Here is a 21909-nt window from a genome sequence, read left to right on the forward strand (position 1 = left end):
AAATCAGTCAGTCCGTAAAGTTCGTCTTTGCAAGTGTACTTCACGCTGCAGGGGTATGAGACTAGAAGGTTTTCTGGTCCTCCATTTCCTTACTCGGCATATGGCCGCTGATTTGGCCAACTCACTGCTTTTTTGTACTTGCTCGATTCTGGCTCGAAGCTGCAGTCTGCCTCTGCTTGGCAGGGACAGCAGCTTAGCTTTTATTGTCATGCTCTGGGGGATGCTCCAAGAGGATGGCAGATGGGCAAAATATGTGAAGGGGGTTAAGAGGTACAAACTCCCAGTTACCAAAAATAAATAAATAAGTAAACGGATAAACAAATAAATAAATAAGTCAGGGAGATGAAAGGTATACCATAGAAAGAGTCGGTAATGTTATAATGTCTGGTGAGGATGCTCTGAGTGCTGGGCATGGCGTCATGTATAGAATTGTCAAACCACTACACTGTACACCTGAAATGGAGATCACACTGGACATCAATTATACTTCAACAATTAAAAAAAATTTTTTTTAAAGATTTAATCAGAAAAAAAGAGTTGTAAGAACTTTAATGTGATAATTCAATTATTTAAAAAAAAAATTCTCCAGTGCTGTGCCATGTTCTGACCTGTCGTGAGTTTATACCAGTAACGTAGATCTAACTCCAACGCCATTTATTACATCAACTTAGTGATCGGGGGTGATTTAGAAGCAACTGAACCTAAAGTTCTGGCTTCCCTTGCTGCTTTTCTATCTCAGCCTTTTAAACAGGAAAAAGTTGAAGGACTGTCTAATAATAACTTTTCTCAGAGTCCAGTTACCTGGAGGAATCAGAGAAGTTTTACCCAGAACACACAACATTTTTTACCATCAAGCCAAAGTTTGGGGACTAAAATGGGGGCCCCAAAGTTAACTGGCTGCTCTCAGAGGTAGAGCAAACACATCCTATTTGTGGGTAGAAGCCTCCCTTTCCTCTGGACTCTCTTGTCACTGGCTTAAGATAGCCTCTGGACATCTGATCTGGACCAAGAGTAAAAGCAGAGCCACCGCTGGGATTCTCACTTGGAAAGCTGTGCAAAGACGCGGCATTCCAGACTCCTTAGTATCTGCTCAAGGGACACACTTCATAGCTTCGGTGTTCTGAGAACGAGCTCGTAGGCAGGCAGATCCTTTGGCTTGTCTGTCAGCCCCACGGGGTGGTGGGGCTGAAGCCCTGCATGGCTCCCACCGCAGTCAGCCCAGCTCCCGCTTCTACTCAACTTAGCACACATTTACGATCTCATCATTCTGCTAAGTTTGGGAAATGATTTTTATTACATGCTAACTTCTGGAAAAGTCTCGGCCAGTTTCGAGCCTCCCTTCTGGTCCATCTGTCTCATGCCCTGTCCCTGTCCTTGTCCTGGAGCTGCAGTGCAAGCAGATGGCAGAATGACGACCTCCCCACCTCTGCGAAGACAGGCTTTGCACACTGTACAGTACTGGCAGCAGCCCGGCGGTGGGGCTGCAGGTCAGTCTTCGTCTGAGTCATTGGGGCCTGTGTACTGGCAGACAGCATCATAGTGAAGCTCCACCAGCTGATTCTCTCTCCGCAGCTGCACCAGGGCCTGGTTCCGTTCTCTGTCCCAGCCCAGCAGACGGCCCACCTGGAGCAGTGGTGGGTAGAGTCAGCAAGGCCAACCCAGACACCGAGATGGCCCCGGCATGCCCCCACCTCCCCCATACCCAGGTCTGGGACTCACCCTTCCAGCCTGTGGCCCCAGCACCACCATCACCCGGTTGCCCTCGACCTTGGGGACGAGGGTCTCCAGCATGCCTTCCTTCACGCCTGCAGATAAGGAAAGGGCCTCACTCACTCAGAGTGAGGCCCTCAGCCAGGGCCAGCCCAGCCAGGGTCCTGTCAGAAGGACCTGTATTCCCCAGAGACACCCTGCAACCTGTTGACAAGTGGAGTCCCACCACCTCATTTCACAGGTGAGGACACCTAAGGAGCAGGTCCTAGAAATAACTCAATAAAGGGAGCACTTATGCATGAAGATGATGGGTGATGACAACAGATCCCATTTACTGTGGGCATGTCAGCTGCCTGCCCTGCTCAGGGTGTTCCATACAATCCGCACAAGGCCCAGTCCCCAGAGGGAGAAAACAGCTCATTTCCATGCCAGTGTTTGCCCGTGGGGGGAGAGAGGCTCAGATAATCACCATCTCAGAAGCGCCTTGTGCTCTGTCAGAAGATTCTGGGCCTTGCAAATTACCTGAGTTCTGCCCAACCCCCAGCCTTTGCCCACGCCAGCCTCTGGGTTGAAGACAGGCTTCCCGTTTGGCCTCCAGGAGGATAACAACCCAGTGGTCACCCTCGCATTCACCTTCCAGGATCCGGCCTTCCTCTGTTCGACACACACAGGTATCTGGGCTGAGGACATCTTCAATCGTCATCTGGGGAGAGGGTCGTGGGTGTGAGAATGTCAGACTCATGAGGCTTAGTCCCTGGGGGTGGAGGGGGCACCAGGTTGCAGGGTTCCCACCTTGGTGTTGTAATACTGGCCACCCTTGTGCTGCTTGTCCACAAAGCGCACACGCAGGTCCCTGTGCAACCAGTGCTGGCTCCGGGAACCGACCTTCTCAGTCTTGGCTACAGGCTCCCCCTCTCTGTGCAAAAAGGGGCCAAAGCGAGGCTTAACTGATCATAGGCATGTTCTGGTCACCCCACCTTTGCGGCTGTGACACCCAGCCGTAGTGCCGTCCCTAGTTTCTTCTATGTGCCTGCCTGGCCCTGGAAGCCTTCTCTGGCTGCTAGGACCTTTCCATAGCCTTGCCTTCTCCCCCCATCCCAGATGCCCAGGGTCCCACCGGTTGGGAAAGTGTTTCCGCTTCCTCTCTGAGTCTTCCCGCCGGCCGGGGAGCTCCGGATCCTGGAGGGCCTTCCATGATGACGAGGCTGTTCCGTTCTGTTGTCCTGGGGAAATTTTGTTCATCTGGCCTGTACAAGGGTATGTGGAGGAGAACCAGAAAGGAACCTCAGTGCGTCATTCTCTTACCAGGGAGGCTACACCTTGGCCTCCGGCCACCTCCCAGCTGCCTCAGTGTCCCCTCCCACCATCACAACTTTGTCGGTGCCATTAGAAGGCTCTTCCCTTCCCCTCAACTGCTGGGCTTCCTTCAGGACACCTTCCTCAGCCACTCCAGCATGTGCTGCCATGCCTAGAATGCCTTCCTCCTTGGTCATGGCCTAGTCCCAGCTGTTCTCATGACCTAGAAGAGGGGCTCATCATCTTGAACAGAAAGACCTCCTGAGGACAGGCATAGGTTTCCAAACATGTTTTTTCTTTCTCAGAAAGAGGCTAAAGCGCCAGCATCAATTTTTCTTCAAATCACTTATCTTCATTCTCACCTCCTGACTTCTGACCAGAAATCACACCTGCCAGGCAGACCACTGCCCTTCCCCTCTGCGGATCTTAGACCTGCCCCCCCCCAAGCCTTGCCCCCCGAGACAGGCCCTACCACCCCTGGAATGCTTCTCCAACTCTCCCAGCAAGGTAAGAGGCTCACTCACTGAGATCCAAGGAGTTCTTCTCAAACTCCTGCTGGGAGACAGGCCGCAGGCAGTACTCACTAACTGTCACCATGCGGTTCCCCACGGCCAGGCGAACCATGGCCCGGACATTGTCAGGATCAAGGCCTTCTACCTGAAGTGTTGGGGGGAAGAAGTTAGGCAGGAGTTGAAAGGACTAAACCCACATTCCTTTTATCTTTTTAAAGATTATTTATTTATTTATTTGCTAGAGAGAGAGAGAAAGAGAGAGAGAGAGAGAGAGAGACCACAAGTAGGCAGAGAGGCAGGCAGAGAGGGGGAAGCAGGCTCCCCGCCAAGCAGAGAGCCCGATGCAGCACTAGATCCCAGGACCCTGAGACTATGACCTGAGCCGAAAGCAGAGGCTTAACCCTCTGAGCCACCCAGGTGCCCCTAAAACCACATTCTTAGGACCAAGCTGTCTAGTCTTACCTCCAATAGGCCTAACCCTGTGTCTCCCCCACCAGACTGGCCCAAGGTTTGGAACTGGGCCTGGTCTATGTGTCTCCCCCACCAGACTGTGTGCTTAGGATAAACTTTAAAGAATTTAAGCCTCAGGAACACGTGGCATATGTCTTTCCCTCTTTCAGTTGGAAACCGAGGCCGAGAAAGGCCCAGCAGGTGGTTCTGAGTTAACCAAACGAGGCAGCAAGCCAGGCAGGCCTCAGAGACAAGGACCCCACCCAGCCTTTCCATCCTAAACCCAATTCTCCCTCCCTCTGACCCTTCCCATCAATCTTCTCTGCTGCCTGTTTGGGGCTCTACCTGGTTCCTTACCTTCCCATAGAGGCCTCGGTGAGGGCCAGAGAGAACCACCACAGCCCCTCCAGGCACCAGTCCTTGAGGCTGGTCTTCCTTATCTTTCTCTTGCTTCTCATCTGGCTTTGGTAGGTGGTGGGTGCCAGTGAAGACCAGGGCCTGGACCTCATTCAGGCTGGCGCCCAACCCTAACCCCTTCGGCCTCAGTGAGTTGACACGGGGCTTCACCACTCTGCAGGGAACACAGTGTGTGAGCTTGTTGGCCTGGGGGCATGGGAGGTGAGGGAGAGACACAAGTCTTCCGTGTCCCCCTGCCCAACGCCACCCAAATCCCAACTGTCAACATGTTCAAGAATATCCTTCCTGATCTCACATTAGGGCTGTTTTTGATCTATAGAGATAGCAATTTCATTTGGTTCAACCTAATAACACTGGGTATACCATCTACTACATATTATCTATAGTGGGATCTGGGGCAGAGCCCTGAATTCAAATATCCTAATAATATTTCTACAGGGGAAGTCATACAAATATTCATACCAAGCAGGAGAAATCAACTATAATATGCTCTGTATCAATTCAGGTCATCTTTGGCTAAGTGGTTTATGAAAAAAATGTGTGATTTTCAGAATTCTTCAGAGTTGAGAACTGAGAAGAAGGGCTCCTAAATCTGTGTGATAACAGCAAACATCTCGTCTATGTTTATCTGGGGCCAGGCCCTGCTGTAAGTACTTTATGTGGATAATTTCACATAATTCTGCAACAGACCTGGGAAGTCAGTATTGTCACTATCCCCATGTTGCAGATGAGGAAGCTGATACTCAGGAAGGTAACCAATACATAAATGGGATCCTGTTATAGTTTCAAAGGGCAAACAGGAGACTGAAACAGTAGTGGAAAGGCTTACCGAATTACTTAGGGTGGTAATATGCCCTCTTCGTACCTGGATGGTTCTGGATGGGCAGTAACCCAAGGGGGTCTTGTTCACTGCCCTGTCTGCTGCCCCATGCCCCTACCCTAGAACTCACTGATTGAAGGTGCGGCCAATGCCCTCGCCAGGTTTCCAGCCCATGCCTCGTAACATGGCCAGCCCATAGGCCTCTACGGGGACTGCCTCGTAATCAGCTTCCTCCGGCACCTACAGGTTCAGCAGAGAAAGGATGGTCAGGCTGGGCCCATGGTGGGCCCTTGGAAGCATGCTTACTAACACCCAATGGGTGATCCTCAGTGCTTCTTTACCAGGAGTTTACCAGCTTCTTTACCAGGTACTTCTTTACCAGGGAGTCCAAGCAGAGAAAACAGTAAGACCAAAGGCCCTGAGGCAGGGCAAGCCTGGTATGTGGGAAGAGCATCATGAAAGTCAACCTGACTGAAAAAGAGATGTGGAGGCAGAGAGGGGCGGTGAGGGATTGATCAGGACGTCTGGGCTGGAGCTGCAGGAGGGGGGGCCGCCAAAAGGAGGTCCGTGAGGAAGTTACTACAACAGTCCAGATGAGAGATGCTGGCTCAGACCAGAGTGGCAGGTAGGTGCTGGTGAGAAGTGGTTAGATTCTGGATGTATTCTGCAAAGGGAGATGACAGGATTTTGCTCAAAGACTGCATATGGTGTATGAAACAAAGAAGAGAGTCAAGACTGACTCGAAGGTTTTTAGGCTGAGTGAGAGGAAGGGTGGATGGAACTGTGATCCACTGAGATGCTGCAGGCTGGGGAAGGAGAGGAAATGAGAGAAATGAGGCCAAAGTGGGAACAGGATGGAAAGTGAAGTGAAGGTCTTTTTTTAAGATGAAAAAAACCAGGGCGCCAGGGTGGCTCAGTGGGTTAAAGCCTCTGCCTTTGGCTCGGGTCATGATCCCGGGGTCCAAGGATCTAGCCCCACCACACTGGGCTCTCTGCTCGGCGGGGAGCCTGCTTCCTCCTCTCTCTCTCTCTGCCTGCCTCTCCGCCTACTTGTGATCTCTGTCAAATAAATAAATAAAATCTTTAAAACAAAAATTTAAAAAAAAAGAAGAAAGAAACCAGAAGACAGCTGAAGGCCAATGAGAACAGTTCAGTTGAAAGAGGTGATCTAGGGCTGTGGGAGAACTAGGCCCCAAAGAAGCATTGCTAAAAACTGTGAGTAAAGTGGTGAAAAGGAGGGTCCATGGGTATGACAGACAGACTTGGTTGCTTCTTTAGACACACCCCAGGGAAGTACCCTATTACCTACACATCCCATCCTCACTCCCTCGACTCCTTTTTATCCCCCAATTCTTTATACTCATTCTAGACACACTGCAGGTTGCTTCACTGATGGACCCACACCACACTGACCCACTGCCATGTGCCACTGCTCAGGTTGCTGTTGCCCTAAGTACTCACCCTGCACCTCCCTCACTCACTAAAGCTGACCTGTCCTTCCAGGCCTCACTCCTACCACTCTGGTCTGAGAGGCCATCCTTTCCAGCCTGTGCTGCTGGTCTCCTTGCTTCCGCCTTTGCTTACTACTCTATTCTGCTCATAGTAGCCAGAGAGATCCTGTCAAATCTTAAGTTCTGATCCCGCTCTGCTCAGAAGCCTCTCATGGCTCTCATTTCATTCAGGGTAAAAGCCAAAGTCCTCACCACGGTCCATAAGGCCCTGCTTAGTTTAGCCCCTGCCACGTCTGACTTCGTCTCCTCCTCCTCTTCATTCATTCCACTCTAGTTACACTGGTCTCCTTGGTGTTGTTAAACATGCCACGCTGAGTCTACCCTCAGGATCTTTGCATTTCCTGTTCCCTTAGCTCCCCATCTTGCTTAGATAATCCCAGAATGCAAGTGTCTTCCACATCTCAGCATCTGGATTCATTTGTTAATGCTTCCCAAAAAGGGCAGAAAAAGAAAGGGATAGGCAGCAGGCCTCTAGTACACACACAGACTTTCCCTGCTATGTGCAGAGAGGCAAGCCTGGCAGACGGGGCAAAGAGAGGCTGGGGTAGGAGGAGTTAGGGGCCAGCTCACTGTCTCAGCCCGGGGCTCGCTGTCTGCCCTTTCCCCGTTAGGGATGCATCCTTTCTGGATCATGGGGATAGCAAGCGTGGGGTCGACACCCGAATTCTCTCTCTCCTCCAGGGACTTCTTGGAGTCTAAGGAAGAATGGGAGGGTGCAATGAGGTCCCACCCTATCCTTCCATTTTCCTCCCCCTCTTCCTTCACTCGGGCAACGCGAAGAGCGGCTCACTCACCCTCAATGAGCTCCTTCACAGCCTGGGACAGCACCCCATCCACCAAGGTCTCAGTATTTGTGGATGGCCCAGGAGCATGGGCCGGTGGCTGCCTGCGACGGCCATTCTTGATCAAAGGGATGACGAGTTCCTTGGGGGTTTCTGAGGGCTTCACACTGATGTGGACACAGAGTCGTCAAGTTGGGAGAGTAGCATGGTCAGTGGGTTCTGAGCCACACTCCTCCCTCCAGAGAAAACAAAAGAGCCAAACTCACCCCCCACCCCAGATGGACCACACCCTCTGCTCTCCTGTAAGGCCTCTAATGGTGCTTTCCTGGGATTCTCTCCCTCACCCAGAACTCTTAAATGTCAGTGCCTTTGAGGAATCAGCCTTCAGTCCTGGACCCGCCTCTGCTCATCCCAAGACTCACTTCCATAACCTTCAAGATGCCTCACAAATCACCGTCTTCAGCCCAGCCTCTCCCCAGATCCAGGGTCCACATCAATCTCCTAGATGGCTGATTTTCTTCTGGAAGCCTCTCCCTCTGACTCTTTTCTTTTTTTTTTTTTAATTTTTAAAAAAGATTTTATTTATTTATTTGACAGACAGAGATCACAAGTAGGAAGAGAGGCAGGCTCCCCAGTGAGCAGAGAGCCAGACGCGGGGCTCAATCCCAGGATCCCGAGATCATGACCTGAGCTGAAGGCAGAGGCTTAACCCACTGAGCCACGCAGGCGCCCCTGACTCTCTTTTCTGAATTAAGCAGATGATGGCCTCTCCTAACCTGAATCTGCCCATTCCACCCCGTCCCCATACTAGAGAAGCTTCACCACTTCGGATGGGACACTAGGGGCCCTTTCGTTCTTCACTCTTTTCCTTCTCTCAGAACGCACACACTTCAGGGTCCTCAAACACCCCCTCTCAGGAATACATCCTCTTTTCTCAAACGCCACGGCTCTCAGGCCCAATTCCCCCACCTCTCCTGTTCCACACTGCCTGCTTCTCGCCTCCAGGAACTTTCCCCAAGCTGTGTTTCAGGAGTTCCAGACCACTGCCACCAACACAATCAACTTACATTCCACCCTCCCGCTTACACCCACCGAACCGAACTCCAAGGGATAAAAGACCCGACGCTTCACCTTTGCAGCTCCCTCCCTTCCACGGTCTTTAAGAAATCCTTCTCCTCTGGAGCCGCACCCGCGTCGTCTGCCAGCCGTCTCCGGGCAGATGTGCGACTGAAACTGAATGAAATTGGGGCAGCGGAGGATCCCGACGGCCGCAAAGCGTCCTCTTCGGCATCCGCCATCTTGCCCCCCTTTCCCAGGCTAGTGCGCTGCTTGCTGGAAAGTTTAGTTTGCGCTCAGTTTGACCACGGCCAGAGGACGAGCGCTAGAACTACCTTTCCCACAGAACACTGCGGTATCAGCCGCGAAGTTGAAAAAGGGGCCTTAGAAAGTAATTGTCGCTCTTTTTACTTCACAGGAGCGCGTCGCGCCAAGCGTAAAGGGAAATGTAGTTCTTGGGTGAGGTAGGTGGAGTTCAATGCATTCTTGCAGGTATTCCTTCCTCGGAGATCAACAAGTATTTATTAATTACCTACTGTGTGCATGTTACTGTGCCCTGCTGGTATGGGGAAATGTAGATAAAATACATCATTAAGAAAAAAATCTGTGAATGCCAGTTGTGTACAATAACAGACATTTAAATTGTGCCTACCAATGCCAGATTTAATACACAAGCTCTGGATTCAGATATTAGTAAAATAGACATCCTCCTTTCTAAATATTCCAGTGGGGAACAATAACACTTAAACAGATATTTTACACACACACACACACACACACACACAGTTGACCCTTGAACAATGCAGGGGTTGGGGGGGTCAATCCCCTGCCCCCAAAGGGAAAAATTTGAGTAACTTTTAACTCCCCAAAACTTAATTACTAACAACCTATTGTTAACTGGAAAGCTTAATGATAACATAAGCAGTAGATTAACACATATTTCTCATCTTATAGGTAATATTTTTTTGGGGGGTTGTTGATGATGATTTGTTTTTAAGTAGGCTCTATGCTCAGCATGGAGCCCAGCAGTAGGGCCCGAACTCACAACCCTGAGATCAAGACATGAGCTGAGGGCACCTGGGTAGCTCAGTTGGTTGAGCGTCTGCCGTCAGCTCAGGTCATGATCCCAGGGTCCTGGGATCGAGCTCTGCGTCGGGCTCTCTGCCTAGAAGGAAGCCTGCTTCTCCTTACCCAACTTGCCCTGCTTGTGTTCCCTCTCTCGCTGTCTCTGTCAAGTAAATAAATAAATTCTTAAAAAAAAATAAATGTGCTTTGGATAAGTAGTGCTGGTCAGGCATAGATTACAAGATGATCAGGGGCCTAACTTGACTTTTCTCATGTCAAAAAAAAGCTATGCCTTATCTTTCTTTTTCCAGGGATCCCTAACTACTTCTGCTTATATTACCAACATTAAATATGTTGTGAGAGCGAGGTTCTAAGGCTCTGAAAGATTAATGGAACAGATTCCTCTTCTGTCAGACCATAAAGAGATATGGAAAATGAAAGGGCCCCATGAAAGGCTGTTTTCTGAACTGCTGTTTTACCCCTTTTCCTGCTTCTATTGCTAGGATCAGCACACCTGCCTTACACATTCCTTGTAATACAAACAACCTATGTCCTCACTTTGTAAGGACTGAGGAGTTAATGATTTCTTTGGAGTCTTCCAGCACAACAGATAACTTCTTCTTTTAATATTATTTATTTTTTAAGATTTTATTTATATACTTGACAGAGAGAGAGTGAGAGAGAGAACACAAGCAGGGGGAGTGGGAGAGGGAGAAGCAGGCTTCCCGCTGAGCAGGAAGCCCAATGCAGGGCTCCATCCCAGGACTCTGGGATCATGACCTGAGCTGAAGGCAGCTACTCAACGACTGACACACCCAGGTGCCCCACAATAGATCACTTCTAAGAAATGACTAGGTGAGGCCATTATGTGTATATCCTAGACCACGGGAGCTAGAATCTTGATGCTGAGACTCCTTATTAGTGACTTATGGAGGACACCTGGACCCTTATAGTTCTGACCAGTTTCCATGTGTCTGAGGGGACACTTACATCAGACTACAATCCTCAGTAAAAGCCCCAGACCAAGCAAAAACAAGACACTCTCCTTCCCTTCTGAGTCTCCCAGACGCTCTGTATCTGCACTCTCTTTATATCTTCAATAAACTCTGCTTTTACATCCTCTTGGCTCACATTTGATTTCTATCCTGTGTGACACCAAGGACTCTCTTGGCTGATCCTGCAGGAACCCCTCTGGGTCCTCAGACCCAACCTGCATACGTCATTAAGAGCTTGTAAATTAGGGACGCCTGGGTGGCTCAGTCCTTAAGCATCTGCCTTCGGTTCAGGTCATGATCCCAGGGTCCTGGGATTGAGCCCTGCATCAGGTGCCTTGCTCAGCTGGAAGCCTGCTTCTCCCTCTCCTACTCTCCCTGTTTGTGTTCCTCTCTCACTGTCTCTCTCTCTCTGTCAAATAAATAAAAATAAAATCTTTTTTAAAAAAGAGCTTGTAGGGGCGCCTGGGTGCCTCAGTGGTTTAAGGCTCTGTCTTCGGCTCAGGTCATGATCTCAGGGTCTTGGGACTGAGCCCCACATTGGGCTCTCTGCTCAACAAAAGCCTGCTTCCTCCATTCTCTCTGCCTGCCTCTCTGCCCACTTCTGATTTCTCTCTGTCAAATAAATAAATAGTCTTTAAAAAAATACTTTAAAAAAGAGCTTGTAAATTAGAAGATTGATATTTAAATAGTTACCAGAAAGAATACGAGGTATCTGCCAAAAATTCATCCCAAGGAAATCATTAAAGATGTGTGAAAAGATTTTTCTAAGTTTATTTAACAACTCTCTATACTTGGGACACCTGGCTGGCTCAGTTGGAAGAGCATGGGACTCTCGATCTTGGAGTGCGGAGTTCAAGCCCCACGTTAGGGGTAGAGATTACTTTAAAAACTAAAATCTATATGGGTGCCTGAATGCTTCAGTTGGTTGAGCATTTGGCTCTTGATTTTGGCTTGGGTTGTGATCTCAGGGTTGTGAGAACGAGCTGCGGATGGGCTCTTCGCTCCAGTGCCCAGCTGGCTTGGGATTCTTTCTCTCCGCCTCCCGTCAGCCCCTCCCCCAGCTTGTGCACACACACTCTCTCTAACTAAATAAATAAAGTCTTTTAAAAATATGTAAAAAATAGGGGCGCCTGGGTGCCTCAGTGGGTTAAAGCCTCTGCCTTCGGCTCAGGTCATGATCTCAGGGTCCTGGGATAGAGCCCTGCATCGGGCTCTCTGCTCAGCAGGGAGCCTGCTTCCTCCTCTCTCTGCCTGCCTCTCTGCCTACTTGTGATCTCTCTCTGTCAAATAAATAAATAAAATCTTCAAAAAAATAAAAATATATAAAAAATAAAATCTTAAAAAAAAATCTCTACACCCAATGTGGGGCTTGAACTCATCACCCTGAGTTCAGGAGTTGCATGCTCCTCTAACTGAGCCAGACAGGTGCCCCATGAAAAGATTTTTTTTTAAAGATTTACTTATTTATTTTAGATAGGTGGGGGAGGGCAGAGGGCGAGGGAGAAAGAGAATCTCAATAAGACTCCTCACTAGTTGGGGAGCCTGACAAGGGGCTCAATCCCCTGACCCCCAGATCATGACCTGAACTGAAATCAAGAGTTGGCCCCTTTACCTACTGAGCCACCCAGGTGCCCCCCAAAATATTTTAAAAATAGAAGTTCTAGTATTTTATTTCCTTTTTTGGTAAGATTTTTATTTATTTGTCAGAGAGAGAGAGAGAGAGAGAGAGAGCGAGCACGAGAAGGGGGAAGGGCAGGCAGTGGGAGAAGCAGGCTCCCAGCTGAGCAAGAGGGGCTCCTAGGATCGTGACCTGAGCCAAAGGCAGTCACTTAACCGACTAAGCCGCCCAGGTGTCCCCCCAAAAAGATTTTTTTAAAGATTTTATTTATTTATTTGACACACAGAGAGAGATCACAATTAGGCAGAGATGCAAGTAGAGAGAGAGGGGGAAGCAGGCTCCCTGCTGAGCAGAGAGCCCGATGTGGGGCTCAATCCCAGGACCCTGAAATCACGACCTGAGCTGAAGGCAGAGGCTTAATCCACCGAGCCACCCAGGTGCCCCAAAAAGATCTTTATATGAGATTCATCATGGTATTATTTCTTGTAGCAAAACATTGAAAACCACTTAAAAGAACAACAGAAGGGGACAGGGTAAATAATTACAGCACATTCCTTAGATGGAACACATATACGAGAATCTTTAAATGTAAAGCTGTAAATATGCTTAAATTAAAATGGGACATAGTCACAGTGTTTGGAAAGTAGAATAATATGGCGGGTCACAGGACAGTCTTAAAAACAGGAAGTACAATAATTAATCTCGTGGCCATATTTCCAGGCTTAGAAGCCCTGGGCATCCTTGAAGATACCTAGCAGATAAAGACTACAAAGCAACTTTTATAAATGTCAGTCTAAATAAAAAGGCAAACTGAGGCAAGCTCAAAAAGATTAGTTAATTTGGGAATATCAGAGATTGACACTGGACACCCAAACTGTAGCAAGCTACAGATGAGTCCCAAATTCCAATTCCTCTGTTATTCCTAAATAAACTCATCATTGTGAGCTTGCCTCAGTTTACCTCTTTATTTAGGTTGACATTCCTTGGAGTCAGAAGTGGGAGCCAAAAGAGTTGACCCCCAAAGAATGATAATCCAGGGAATCAAGTGAGGTACCCACATGGAACCCCTTGCCCTAATCACTTATATGAGTTACAGTTTACTTCCAAATTGGTGAGTCTCCTTTAAGATTCTGAACTCCCTCCCTTTGGTTGAGTTTTCTGACTTTATTGAGGATCTGTTTAAAGACTTCTTTTTCAATTGTTTATGTTGGTTTTTTGTTATTCTTTTTTAAAAGATTTTTATTTATTTTTTTGACAGAGACACAGCTTGAGAGGGAACACAAGCAGGGGAGTGAGGGGGAGAAGCAGGCTTCCTGCCAGCGGGGAGTCCGATGTGGGGCTCTGATCCCAGGACTCCGGGATCATGACCCAGCCAAAAGAAGCAGCTCAATGACTAAGTCACCCAGGTGCCCCTAAAGACTTTGGGTTTTTTTGGTCAGTACTCATTTCTCTTAGTGAGTACTAGTTTGGTGAGTACTCCTTTGTTTTATTATTGGAAGCACATCAGAATTTTGGTGTAATTCCTTTGGAATCCCTGGGAGTGTTAAAAAGAAAGCCATAGGTCCAAGGTGGAGTCACTTGCCCTCAGGACAGCAAACTAAGAATTAATTGCAATTTCAACCTCTTCAGGAGTGGAATTTTAAACCAATCAATCTGGAATTTTCTGGTCTGCACCAAAGAGGTCACCTCTCACATGGGCCCTCTCATTCCCCAAAGCAAGATCAGCTAATATGGATGGTAAGAAACCCCTTGTCCTACCTCTCCCCATAAGGGGAAGAGACCTTGCCTGAAACAGTACTTTCTTTACTGTTGCTAACAATTTCTTGCCCCATCTTCCTTCATATGAAAACCTTCCATTTTGGGGGTGGCTGGATGGCTCATTCGCTTAAGCACTGGACTATGAGTTTGGCTCAGGTCATGATCTCAGGGTTCTGAGATGGAGCCCTGCATCTGACTCCATGCCTGATGGATCTGGGGCTTTCTTTCTCCCTCTGCCCCTCCCCCTGCTCACATGTTCTCTCTCTCTCTCTCTCTCTCTCTCTCTCTCTCCCTAAAATGTATCAATAAATCTTTTTTTTTGAAGATTTTTTTATTTATTTGACAGACAGATCACAAGTAGGCAGAGAGCAGGCAGAGAGAGAGGAGGAAGCAGGCTCCCCACTGAGCAGAGAGCCCGATGCGGGGCTCGATCCCAGGACCCTGAGATCATGACCTGAGCCGAAGGCAGAGGCTTTAACCCACTGAGCCACCCAGGCGCCCTTGGATCAATAAATCTTAAAAAAAAAAAAAAAAAAAAAAACTTCCATTTTGTATACCTCCTCTCAGACCTCCTCTCTCCTTGTTAGGTTAGATGCTCACCAATTTATGAGTTGCTTACTAAAACCAATTATGGGGCCCCTGGGTGGCTCAGTCCTTAAGCATCTGCCTTTGGTTCAGGTCATGATCCCAGGGTTCTGGACTGAGCCCCGCATCTGGTGCCCTGCCCAGCAGGAAGCCTGCTTCTCCCTCGCCGGCTCCCCGTTTGTGTTCCCTCTCTCACTGTGTCTCTCTCTCTCTGTCAAAGAAATAACTAAAAAGTCTTTAAAAAATTAAATCTTTGGGGCTCCTGGGTGGCTCGGTGGGTTAAAACCTCTGCCTTTGGCTCAGATCATGATCCCAGAGTCCTCAGATCGAGCCCCACATCGGGCTCTCTGCTCTGCGGGGAGCCTGCTTCCTCCTCTCTCTCTCTCTGCCTGCCTCTCTGCCTAGTTGTGATCTCTGTCTGTCAAATAAATAAATAAAATCTTTAAAAAAATTAAATCTTCACATTTAGTTGATTTTTTTTTGCTCCTTAGTGGATATTAGAACTAGTAAACAAGTTTGGCAAGGTTACAGAATCAATATACACAAAATTCCATTGTGTTTCTATAGATAAAATAAGAATGAAATTAAGAAAATAATTCCATTTACAGTAGTCTTAAAATAATAAGATACCCAGGAATAGGTTTTTATTTTTTTATTTTTTAAAAGATTTTATTTATTTATCTGACAGACAGATCACAATTAGGCAGAGAGGCAGGCAGAGAGAGGAAGGGAAGCAGGCTCCCCACTGAGCAGAGAGCCCAATGTGGGGAGAGCCTGATGTGGGGCTAGATCCTAGGACCCCGGGACCACAACCCGAGCTGAAGGCAGAGGCTTTAAGCCACTGAGCCACCCAGGCACCCCATATTTTTTTTAATTAAAAAAAAATTGTTTTTATTTATTTGACTGAGTGAGAGATCACAAGTAGGCAGAGCAGCAGGCAGAGAGAGAGGGGGAGGCAGGCTTTCTGCTGAGCAGAGAGCCCGGATGCGGGACTCGCTCCCAGGACCCTGAAATCATGACCTGAGCCGAAGGCAGAGTATTAACCCACTGAGCCACCCAGGCGCCCCCAGAATAGATTATTTAAAAAGAACTATGAAAACTGTACTGCAAAAACTATAAAACATTATTGAAAAAACATAACAAAGACTTAAGTAAAGGAAGAGACACGCAATACTAAGGGCCTGTGCTGGATTCTCCACCTGGTCCTTGGTTACCCTCCTGCAGCTTCCATCGTCATCTACCACCCTCTCCCTCAACCTGTGCTACCAAGATTCATTAAGGAAGTTTCCAGCACCAGGGACTGTTCAAGTACCCAAAAGTACCCACAGTTTTTTCCACATTTTTCTGTATTTGCCACACCAGGAATTCTGTATGAGAGACGACAGCATCCTGAGACAAGTGTCTCTTGTAACACGTAATCGTCCTGTTCATTTAGGAATCGCATGCTAAAGACTGCTGGAAGGAAGAGGCTAAGAAAGCTGTTGGTGACTTTACTAACCTAAGTGCAACCCTCTAAATTTACATTCTAGCCTCGGTTCTTCCGACTCACATCCAGCCTGGACCACAATTTAATTGCCTAGACTGTGCCCCAACAAGTAATTCTCCAAGTGTCATTCACATGAATAACTACCCAGATTCCCCCCCCCCCTTCCTAACTACTCCTGGTCCCGGCTATTTGAAAACACCTCCAGACCTTCTTCCTACATCCATCTAATAAGGCGAAGATCCTGCTCCTCATATTACACCCTTAGGTCCTTCCTGGAGCAGCGGGGTGCAATGCAAGATTGGGGTCCTGACCTATAAAGTTAACCCCATTCCGGACATTTCGAGTCCCGCCCCCTGGATTTATAGGCTCCACCCGCATAGAATGTACATTTTATCCAGGCCCGCCCCTCAGCCAACTGCCCGCCCCCAAACTCTCCAGGCCCCACCTCCTCAAAAATGCCAAACAAAGCCCCCAGTGACAGAGATTACCATCTGGCCCTGCACCAACAACTAGCCAATGCAACATTAACGTACCGCAATCACTTTTCCAGGATCACCTCTCGGAGGAATATTCTCGGATAATGCCAAGGCTCCGCCCCCTCGAAGCGCCCTCCGAGCCCCGCCCCGCCGCCCGTGGCACCCTTTGGCTCCACCCAGAGAAGTAACCAGCAGTCCCGGTTCTGCCAGTCCTGAATCCTGCCCCACACACATCCCGCCCAGCCCCCCCGAGAGACCCCACCCTACCCGCCCCACGCACTCTCTCGCCTTGGGGCGTACCAGCGCCGCCACGTCGGCCACAGCTCTGGCCGCCAGGCGGCGCGCGCCAGGAGCTCCAGAGCTCTGGGGCCAGACAGCAGGTGGAGGTCAGCACCCGCCCGAGCCTCGGCGAGCCCCCACGCTCCCCGACGTCCGAAGACCGAAAATGCCCCTCAAGACTTTCGGAACCCCCCGACCACTCCCTCGATAGTTCCGCAGGCCCCTCTCAACTCCCGCGACCCGCCGCCATCGCGGGTATGCCCGCGGACCCCCACCCGCGCTCACGATATCCCTGGAGAGAGCTAGCTGACCGAAATATTTCCGGACACGTCCCAGCACCCTGGGACTATCTCTGGAGGTCTCCAACTGCCCCTTCGTAACCCCAGATTCCAAACTCTTCCCGCACAGGAGCGAGAGGGACCCCGATTCCCCCAGATGTCCCTATAGAAGACGGTCTGCCCCCGCTGTGGCCCTGGCACCTCCGAGTCCCCTTCCAGATCTCCTAGGCAAACCTGATGGCCCGCGTAGCCCCAACTGCCGCTCCATTTATCCCCAGAGGCCCCCGCCTAACCCCCCGCAATTCACTACGGACCCTGAGTGGCCAGGCGTCCCCAGTGACCCCGGGCAGACCCCTCTGGCACATCTCCCCAGAGACTTCTGAGAGCCCCCGGGTCTGGTGCGCCGCCCCGCGGTGCGGTGCGGTGCGGGTCGGGGACCTGGAGTCTAACCCGGGTCACCGGGCACCCGCCCCCACTTGGGCGCCAGGGCTGCTTTGTTTACCACCTGTCGGAAGGAAAAGGTGAGGAGCCGACAGGCGGGGCATGGGGTGTCCGGGACGCGCCCAGTCCCTCCCCACCCAACCCCCGTACCTCCTCTGCTCCCCCTAGGGTCCGTGGCGCCCCTCGCGCGCGGCTCCATGACCCGAAGTCCGCCGGCTGGACGCAAGGCCGCCAGCGACGCGTTTGGAGCGCCTGGGCGCGCTCACCTGGCGGCCCGCCCGGGCCTGGATGCGGCTGGAGCCGGCCGGTCCCGTGCCTGGCGCCCGGACTCGCGCGCTGACCTACCTGGCCGCCGGCGAGGAGGCCTGGCAGCGGGAGCCAGCGCGAGCTCTGGGCCTCGCTCTGCCTCAGGCGCTGCCTCGGTGAGCCCCGGAGCCTGCGCTGGGCTCCTTCTCCCACCCAGGAGGGGTTGTTAGTCCACGAGCGACAAGAGGAGGGGAAGTCGAGGCCCAGAGAAGTTAAGGGCCCCGCCTGAGCTCTGACAACTAAAAACGGGGGTGCAGAAGTGGAGCCCGCGTTTACCAGGGAATTCCGCAGCCTCCCACGGAGCTCTGCTCACAGTAGGACGGGACCTCAGCAAATTTGCAGTGAAACTTTTCTACTCGGAAGTGGAAGAGTCTGTTGGGCTGGGCAGGGGCGGGGACGGGGGGGGGCGGCGTCGGGGAGGCGTCCTTTGGAGCCTTGGGGGCCATGGGAGGGCTTAGGGCCCTGACCATGATAGGGTTGGGGGACTCCAAAAGCCGGGAAGGGCGGGTGCCCTTGAGAGTGGAGAGGCGGTGGGGGCCTCAACTTGAGTAGGCTTTTGAGGCCCGTGAGTGGGAAGGGTCGCCAGCCAATGAGAAGGAAGAAATGAGGCCCCTCTTAGTTATTAAGAGTGAAGGGTGGCCTGGAGACAGAGGTCGGGATGGGGGAGCACTTGGGCACAGTGCTATTGGAGTGGAAGGAGGAATGGGGTGCGGTGAGAGATAGCCTGTGACCGCCACTCTGTGGAGGAAGAAACTGGGGCCACAGGGGCTCAGACACCTCTCAGTCCAGGGCCCCACAGCCAGCCAACCACAGTGCACGCCTCAGGTGGCTTCTCCCCAGCATTCACTAGGGCTGACTGTTTCACTCTGGGCCCTGGACGCACTGTGTCCTGATGTCCATTCTGGGTGGCCGGGCAGCCTCTGTTGTCCACCTTTCAGGGGCCTGGTGTTGTCGTAGGTGAGAGGGGTTGAATGGTCCCTGCTTCCCTTCCTCCTCCCACCTCGGACCTGACCTTGTCTTTGGAGAGGATACACTGGACCTCATTCATTGTCTTTCCCTGTTCTAGATGAGACTTTAAGCACTGAGGATGGATAGCATAGCTTCCAATCTGGGGCTCATGGCTCTGGGAACTGGTGGTTGAGATAGAGGGGTACTTACGTTCTGGGGAAAGGGAGCTTGAGGCTCCATAGATTGGTGGATGGTAGGTTTTGCAGGCTCCGTGCACTGTTGAAAGGTCAGGATAGGGGGATAGTAAGGGGAGGCTTCCAGACATTGGCAGCCTCAGTGCGTTGGAAATGGGTCATGGAACTTGCCAAGTGGATGAGGGTTCCAGGGTCTAGAAATGGGGAAGAGCTTCCAGACTGGGAGATGCTCAGTCTTGGTGGACATGAATGGGGTGTCCAAGGAAGCCTCAGGGATGAATTGTAGTAGCAGGGACCCTGGATGATGGGTAGGAGTTCACTGAGAGCTGAAGACAGTGGAGTCACAAATCTGGGGACAAGGGCAAGGATTGGGATGAAGCAACGGATCTTAGGTCACTGCGGCTGTTGTCAGGGTTGAGGGGTAGGAGTGTCCAGACAGAAGGCCAACCCTGGTTCCCTGAGATGGGACCATAGCCACCACTCCATCTAGAGCCTCAGTGTACTCCTCTGGGAAGTGCCGGTAATAAGGTGTGCATCATAAAATCATCAAGAATTTAGGAATAAAGCTTCCAAATCACCTACATTGGGGCCAATCAAGCTGTGTGGTAGCAGCCCAGCAGTGTTTATCTTTAATCTATATTGATTACTATCAGAAGGGACAGAACCAAACCCACTCTCAGTCCCGCTCAAGCGTGGGTTTAAACCAATGCCTTAGCTTTGTCCATTCATGAATATACACCTATTGCCCCTTTTTACCTCCCCTCATTCATGAATTTAAGTCAGTTCTTCCCATAGCCCTACCCAATTCTGAAAAATTGAATCAATCCTTTTATTTTTTTAATGGATTGAAGCTTGACAAAATCTGTTAAGTTTTTAACTGTGTTTGTATCTGTGAGACTATCATTACAATCAAGGTAGGAAACATAATTCTTACTGCCAAAAGTTACCTTCCCTACTGCGTAATTCCTCTTTCCCATGTCGTGCTCTCGCCAGCCACTGATTAATTCTATCGCTGCACATTAGTTTGCACTTTTGTAGATGTTTAAAATTGAAGTTGGTGGGGTGCCTGGGTGGGTCAGTGGGTTAAGCCTCTGCCTTCAGCTCAGGTCATGATCTCAGGGTCCTCGGATCCTGCACCGCATCCGCATCCGGTTCTCTGCTTAGTGGGAAGCCTGCTTCCCCCTCTCTCTCTGCCTGCCTCTCTGCTTACTTGTGATCTCTATCTGTCAAATAAATAAATAAAATCTTTAAAAAAATAAAATTGAAGTTGGGGGCGCCTGAGTGACTCAACGGATTAAGCATCTGCCTTCAGCTCAGGTCATGATCCCAGGGTCCTGGGATTGAGTGCCAAATCAGGCTCCCTGCTCCGCAGAGAGTCTACTTCTCCCTCTCCCTCTGCTTCTCCCCCTGCTTGTGCTCTCCCCTCCTCCCTTGTCAAATAAATAAATAAATAAATAAAATCGAATTTGACCCACAATGTTACATTAGTTTCAGGCACACAACATAGTGCTTCCTCACCACCGGTGTAGCTATCATCTGTCACCATACAACACTACTACAATACCACTGACTGTGTTCCCTATGCTGTACCTTATTTTGCCATGACTTTGTTCCTTTACTGGAAGCCTGTACCTCCTACTCCCCTTCACCCATTTTGCCCATTCACCCAGCCCTTCCCTTCAGGCAACCACCAGTTTATTCTTTATATTTATGGGTCTGTTTCTGCTTTTATGCTTATTCATTTGTTTTGTTTTGTTAGATCCCACATATAAGTGGTATCTAGATTTCTATATAAATGGAATCATATAGTACGTACTCTTTTTGGGGAGCAGTTCTGGCTTCTTTCACTAAGCATGGGTTTTTTGAGATCTGCTGAAAGTTCAGAAATAACAGAAGTAAAACCAATCAATCACCAAAGTAACCATTAGTAAAAGTTTATTGTGCACACACCAAGAAAATAGTTTGGAAACCAGGAGCACTCAAACCAAAACATGGGAAGAAGCTCAGGGGTATATTGCTATAAAGCAGTTTATACAGTGAGAAAGGAGTGACTATTTATTCTTCACAGTGACTGGTTATAATATTAGAATTTTCTTCAATGACAGGGAATTGGTCAGTGGTTACTTCATTTCTACCTTGGGAGACAGTTTAAGTTTTGTTTATGATTTCCAGAGGCCTAAACAAGAAATGACCCAGGTCAAGTTAGCCTTGCAAAATAAGCTAAACTTTGTTTATATATCCAAACTGGTTTTATGTCCTCAGGAAATCTTTTAGGTTGATCTTTGTTTGTTTTATATTTTAACAGATCCATCCAAATTTTTTCATTCTATTTTATTTTTTTTAATATTTTATGTATTTATTTGACAGAGAGAGATCACAAGTAGGCAGAGAGGCAGGCAAAGAGAGAGGAGGAAGCAGGCTCCCTGCTGAGCGGAGAGCCCAATGTGGGGCTTGATCCCAAGACCCTGAGATCATGACCTGAGCTGAAGGCAGAGGCTTAACCCACTGAGCCACCCAGGCACCCCTTTTCATCCTATTTTATTGCAGAGTAACATTCCACTGCATGAATATTACATAGTTTGTTGACCCAGTCACCTGTTGATGGATATTTGAGTTGCTTTCAGTTTTTGGCTATTAATGAATACTATGGGCTGAATTGTATTGCCTCAAAATTCATGTGTTGAAGCTTTAAGCCCCAGTGTAACTATTTGGAGATAGTCTTTAGGAGGTAATTAAGGTTAAATGATGTCATAACAGTGAGATTCTAAACACATATGATTGAGGCCTTATAAAAAGAGAGAGCCTCTCTCTCTCTCTCTCCCTCCCTCCACGTGAAGATACACATAGAAGGTGGACATTTGCAAGCCAGGAAGAGAGCTTTTACCAGGAACCAAATTGGCTAGCACCTTGATCTTGGACTTGACAG

At 49.5% G+C, this 21909-nt stretch overlaps 1 protein-coding gene across 3 annotated transcripts; it reads right to left on the reverse strand.

Moving 5' to 3' along the window:
* Window positions 1-530: 530 nt before the first annotated feature.
* On the reverse strand, window positions 531-18191 carry GPKOW (G-patch domain and KOW motifs). 3 transcript variants are annotated; one of them, XM_032330279.1, is made up of 12 exons: window positions 17686-18191; window positions 8630-8830; window positions 7511-7665; window positions 7287-7411; window positions 5336-5445; window positions 4326-4539; window positions 3531-3663; window positions 2828-2957; window positions 2503-2626; window positions 2344-2413; window positions 1720-1805; window positions 531-1623 (listed from the first exon to the last, which is right to left on the reverse strand). In XM_032330279.1, exons 2-12 carry the CDS (start codon window positions 8794-8796, stop codon window positions 1489-1491), a joined length of 1449 nt encoding a protein of 482 aa, XP_032186170.1. In that variant the 5' UTR covers window positions 8797-8830; window positions 17686-18191; the 3' UTR covers window positions 531-1488. The 3 variants fall into 3 exon arrangements, with proteins under 3 accessions (XP_032186170.1, XP_032186169.1, XP_032186171.1); XM_032330278.1 differs by lacking the exon at window positions 17686-18191 and adding an exon at window positions 16595-17267 and having other exon boundaries at window positions 8630-9113; XM_032330280.1 differs by lacking the exons at window positions 531-1623; window positions 1720-1805; window positions 2344-2413 and having other exon boundaries at window positions 2518-2957; window positions 18118-18186.
* Between the last annotated feature and the right edge of the window lie 3718 nt (window positions 18192-21909).

This window comes from Mustela erminea, chromosome X (assembly GCF_009829155.1).
Source record: "Mustela erminea isolate mMusErm1 chromosome X, mMusErm1.Pri, whole genome shotgun sequence".
Taxonomy (NCBI): domain Eukaryota; kingdom Metazoa; phylum Chordata; class Mammalia; order Carnivora; family Mustelidae; genus Mustela; species Mustela erminea.

Bases quoted from the DNA above. Each gene is read 5' to 3' on its own strand.
- GPKOW (XM_032330279.1), bottom strand. From the start codon at position 8,796: ATGGCGGATGCCGAAGAGGACGCTTTGCGGCCGTCGGGATCCTCCGCT. The intron at 1,806-2,343 runs GTGAATGCGAGG...CCTTATCTGCAG, and splicing joins GGAAGGCCGGATCCTGGAAG to GCGTGAAGGAAGGCATGCTG. The intron at 1,624-1,719 runs GTGAGTCCCAGA...CCACTGCTCCAG, and splicing joins TGGGGCCACAGGCTGGAAGG to GTGGGCCGTCTGCTGGGCTG.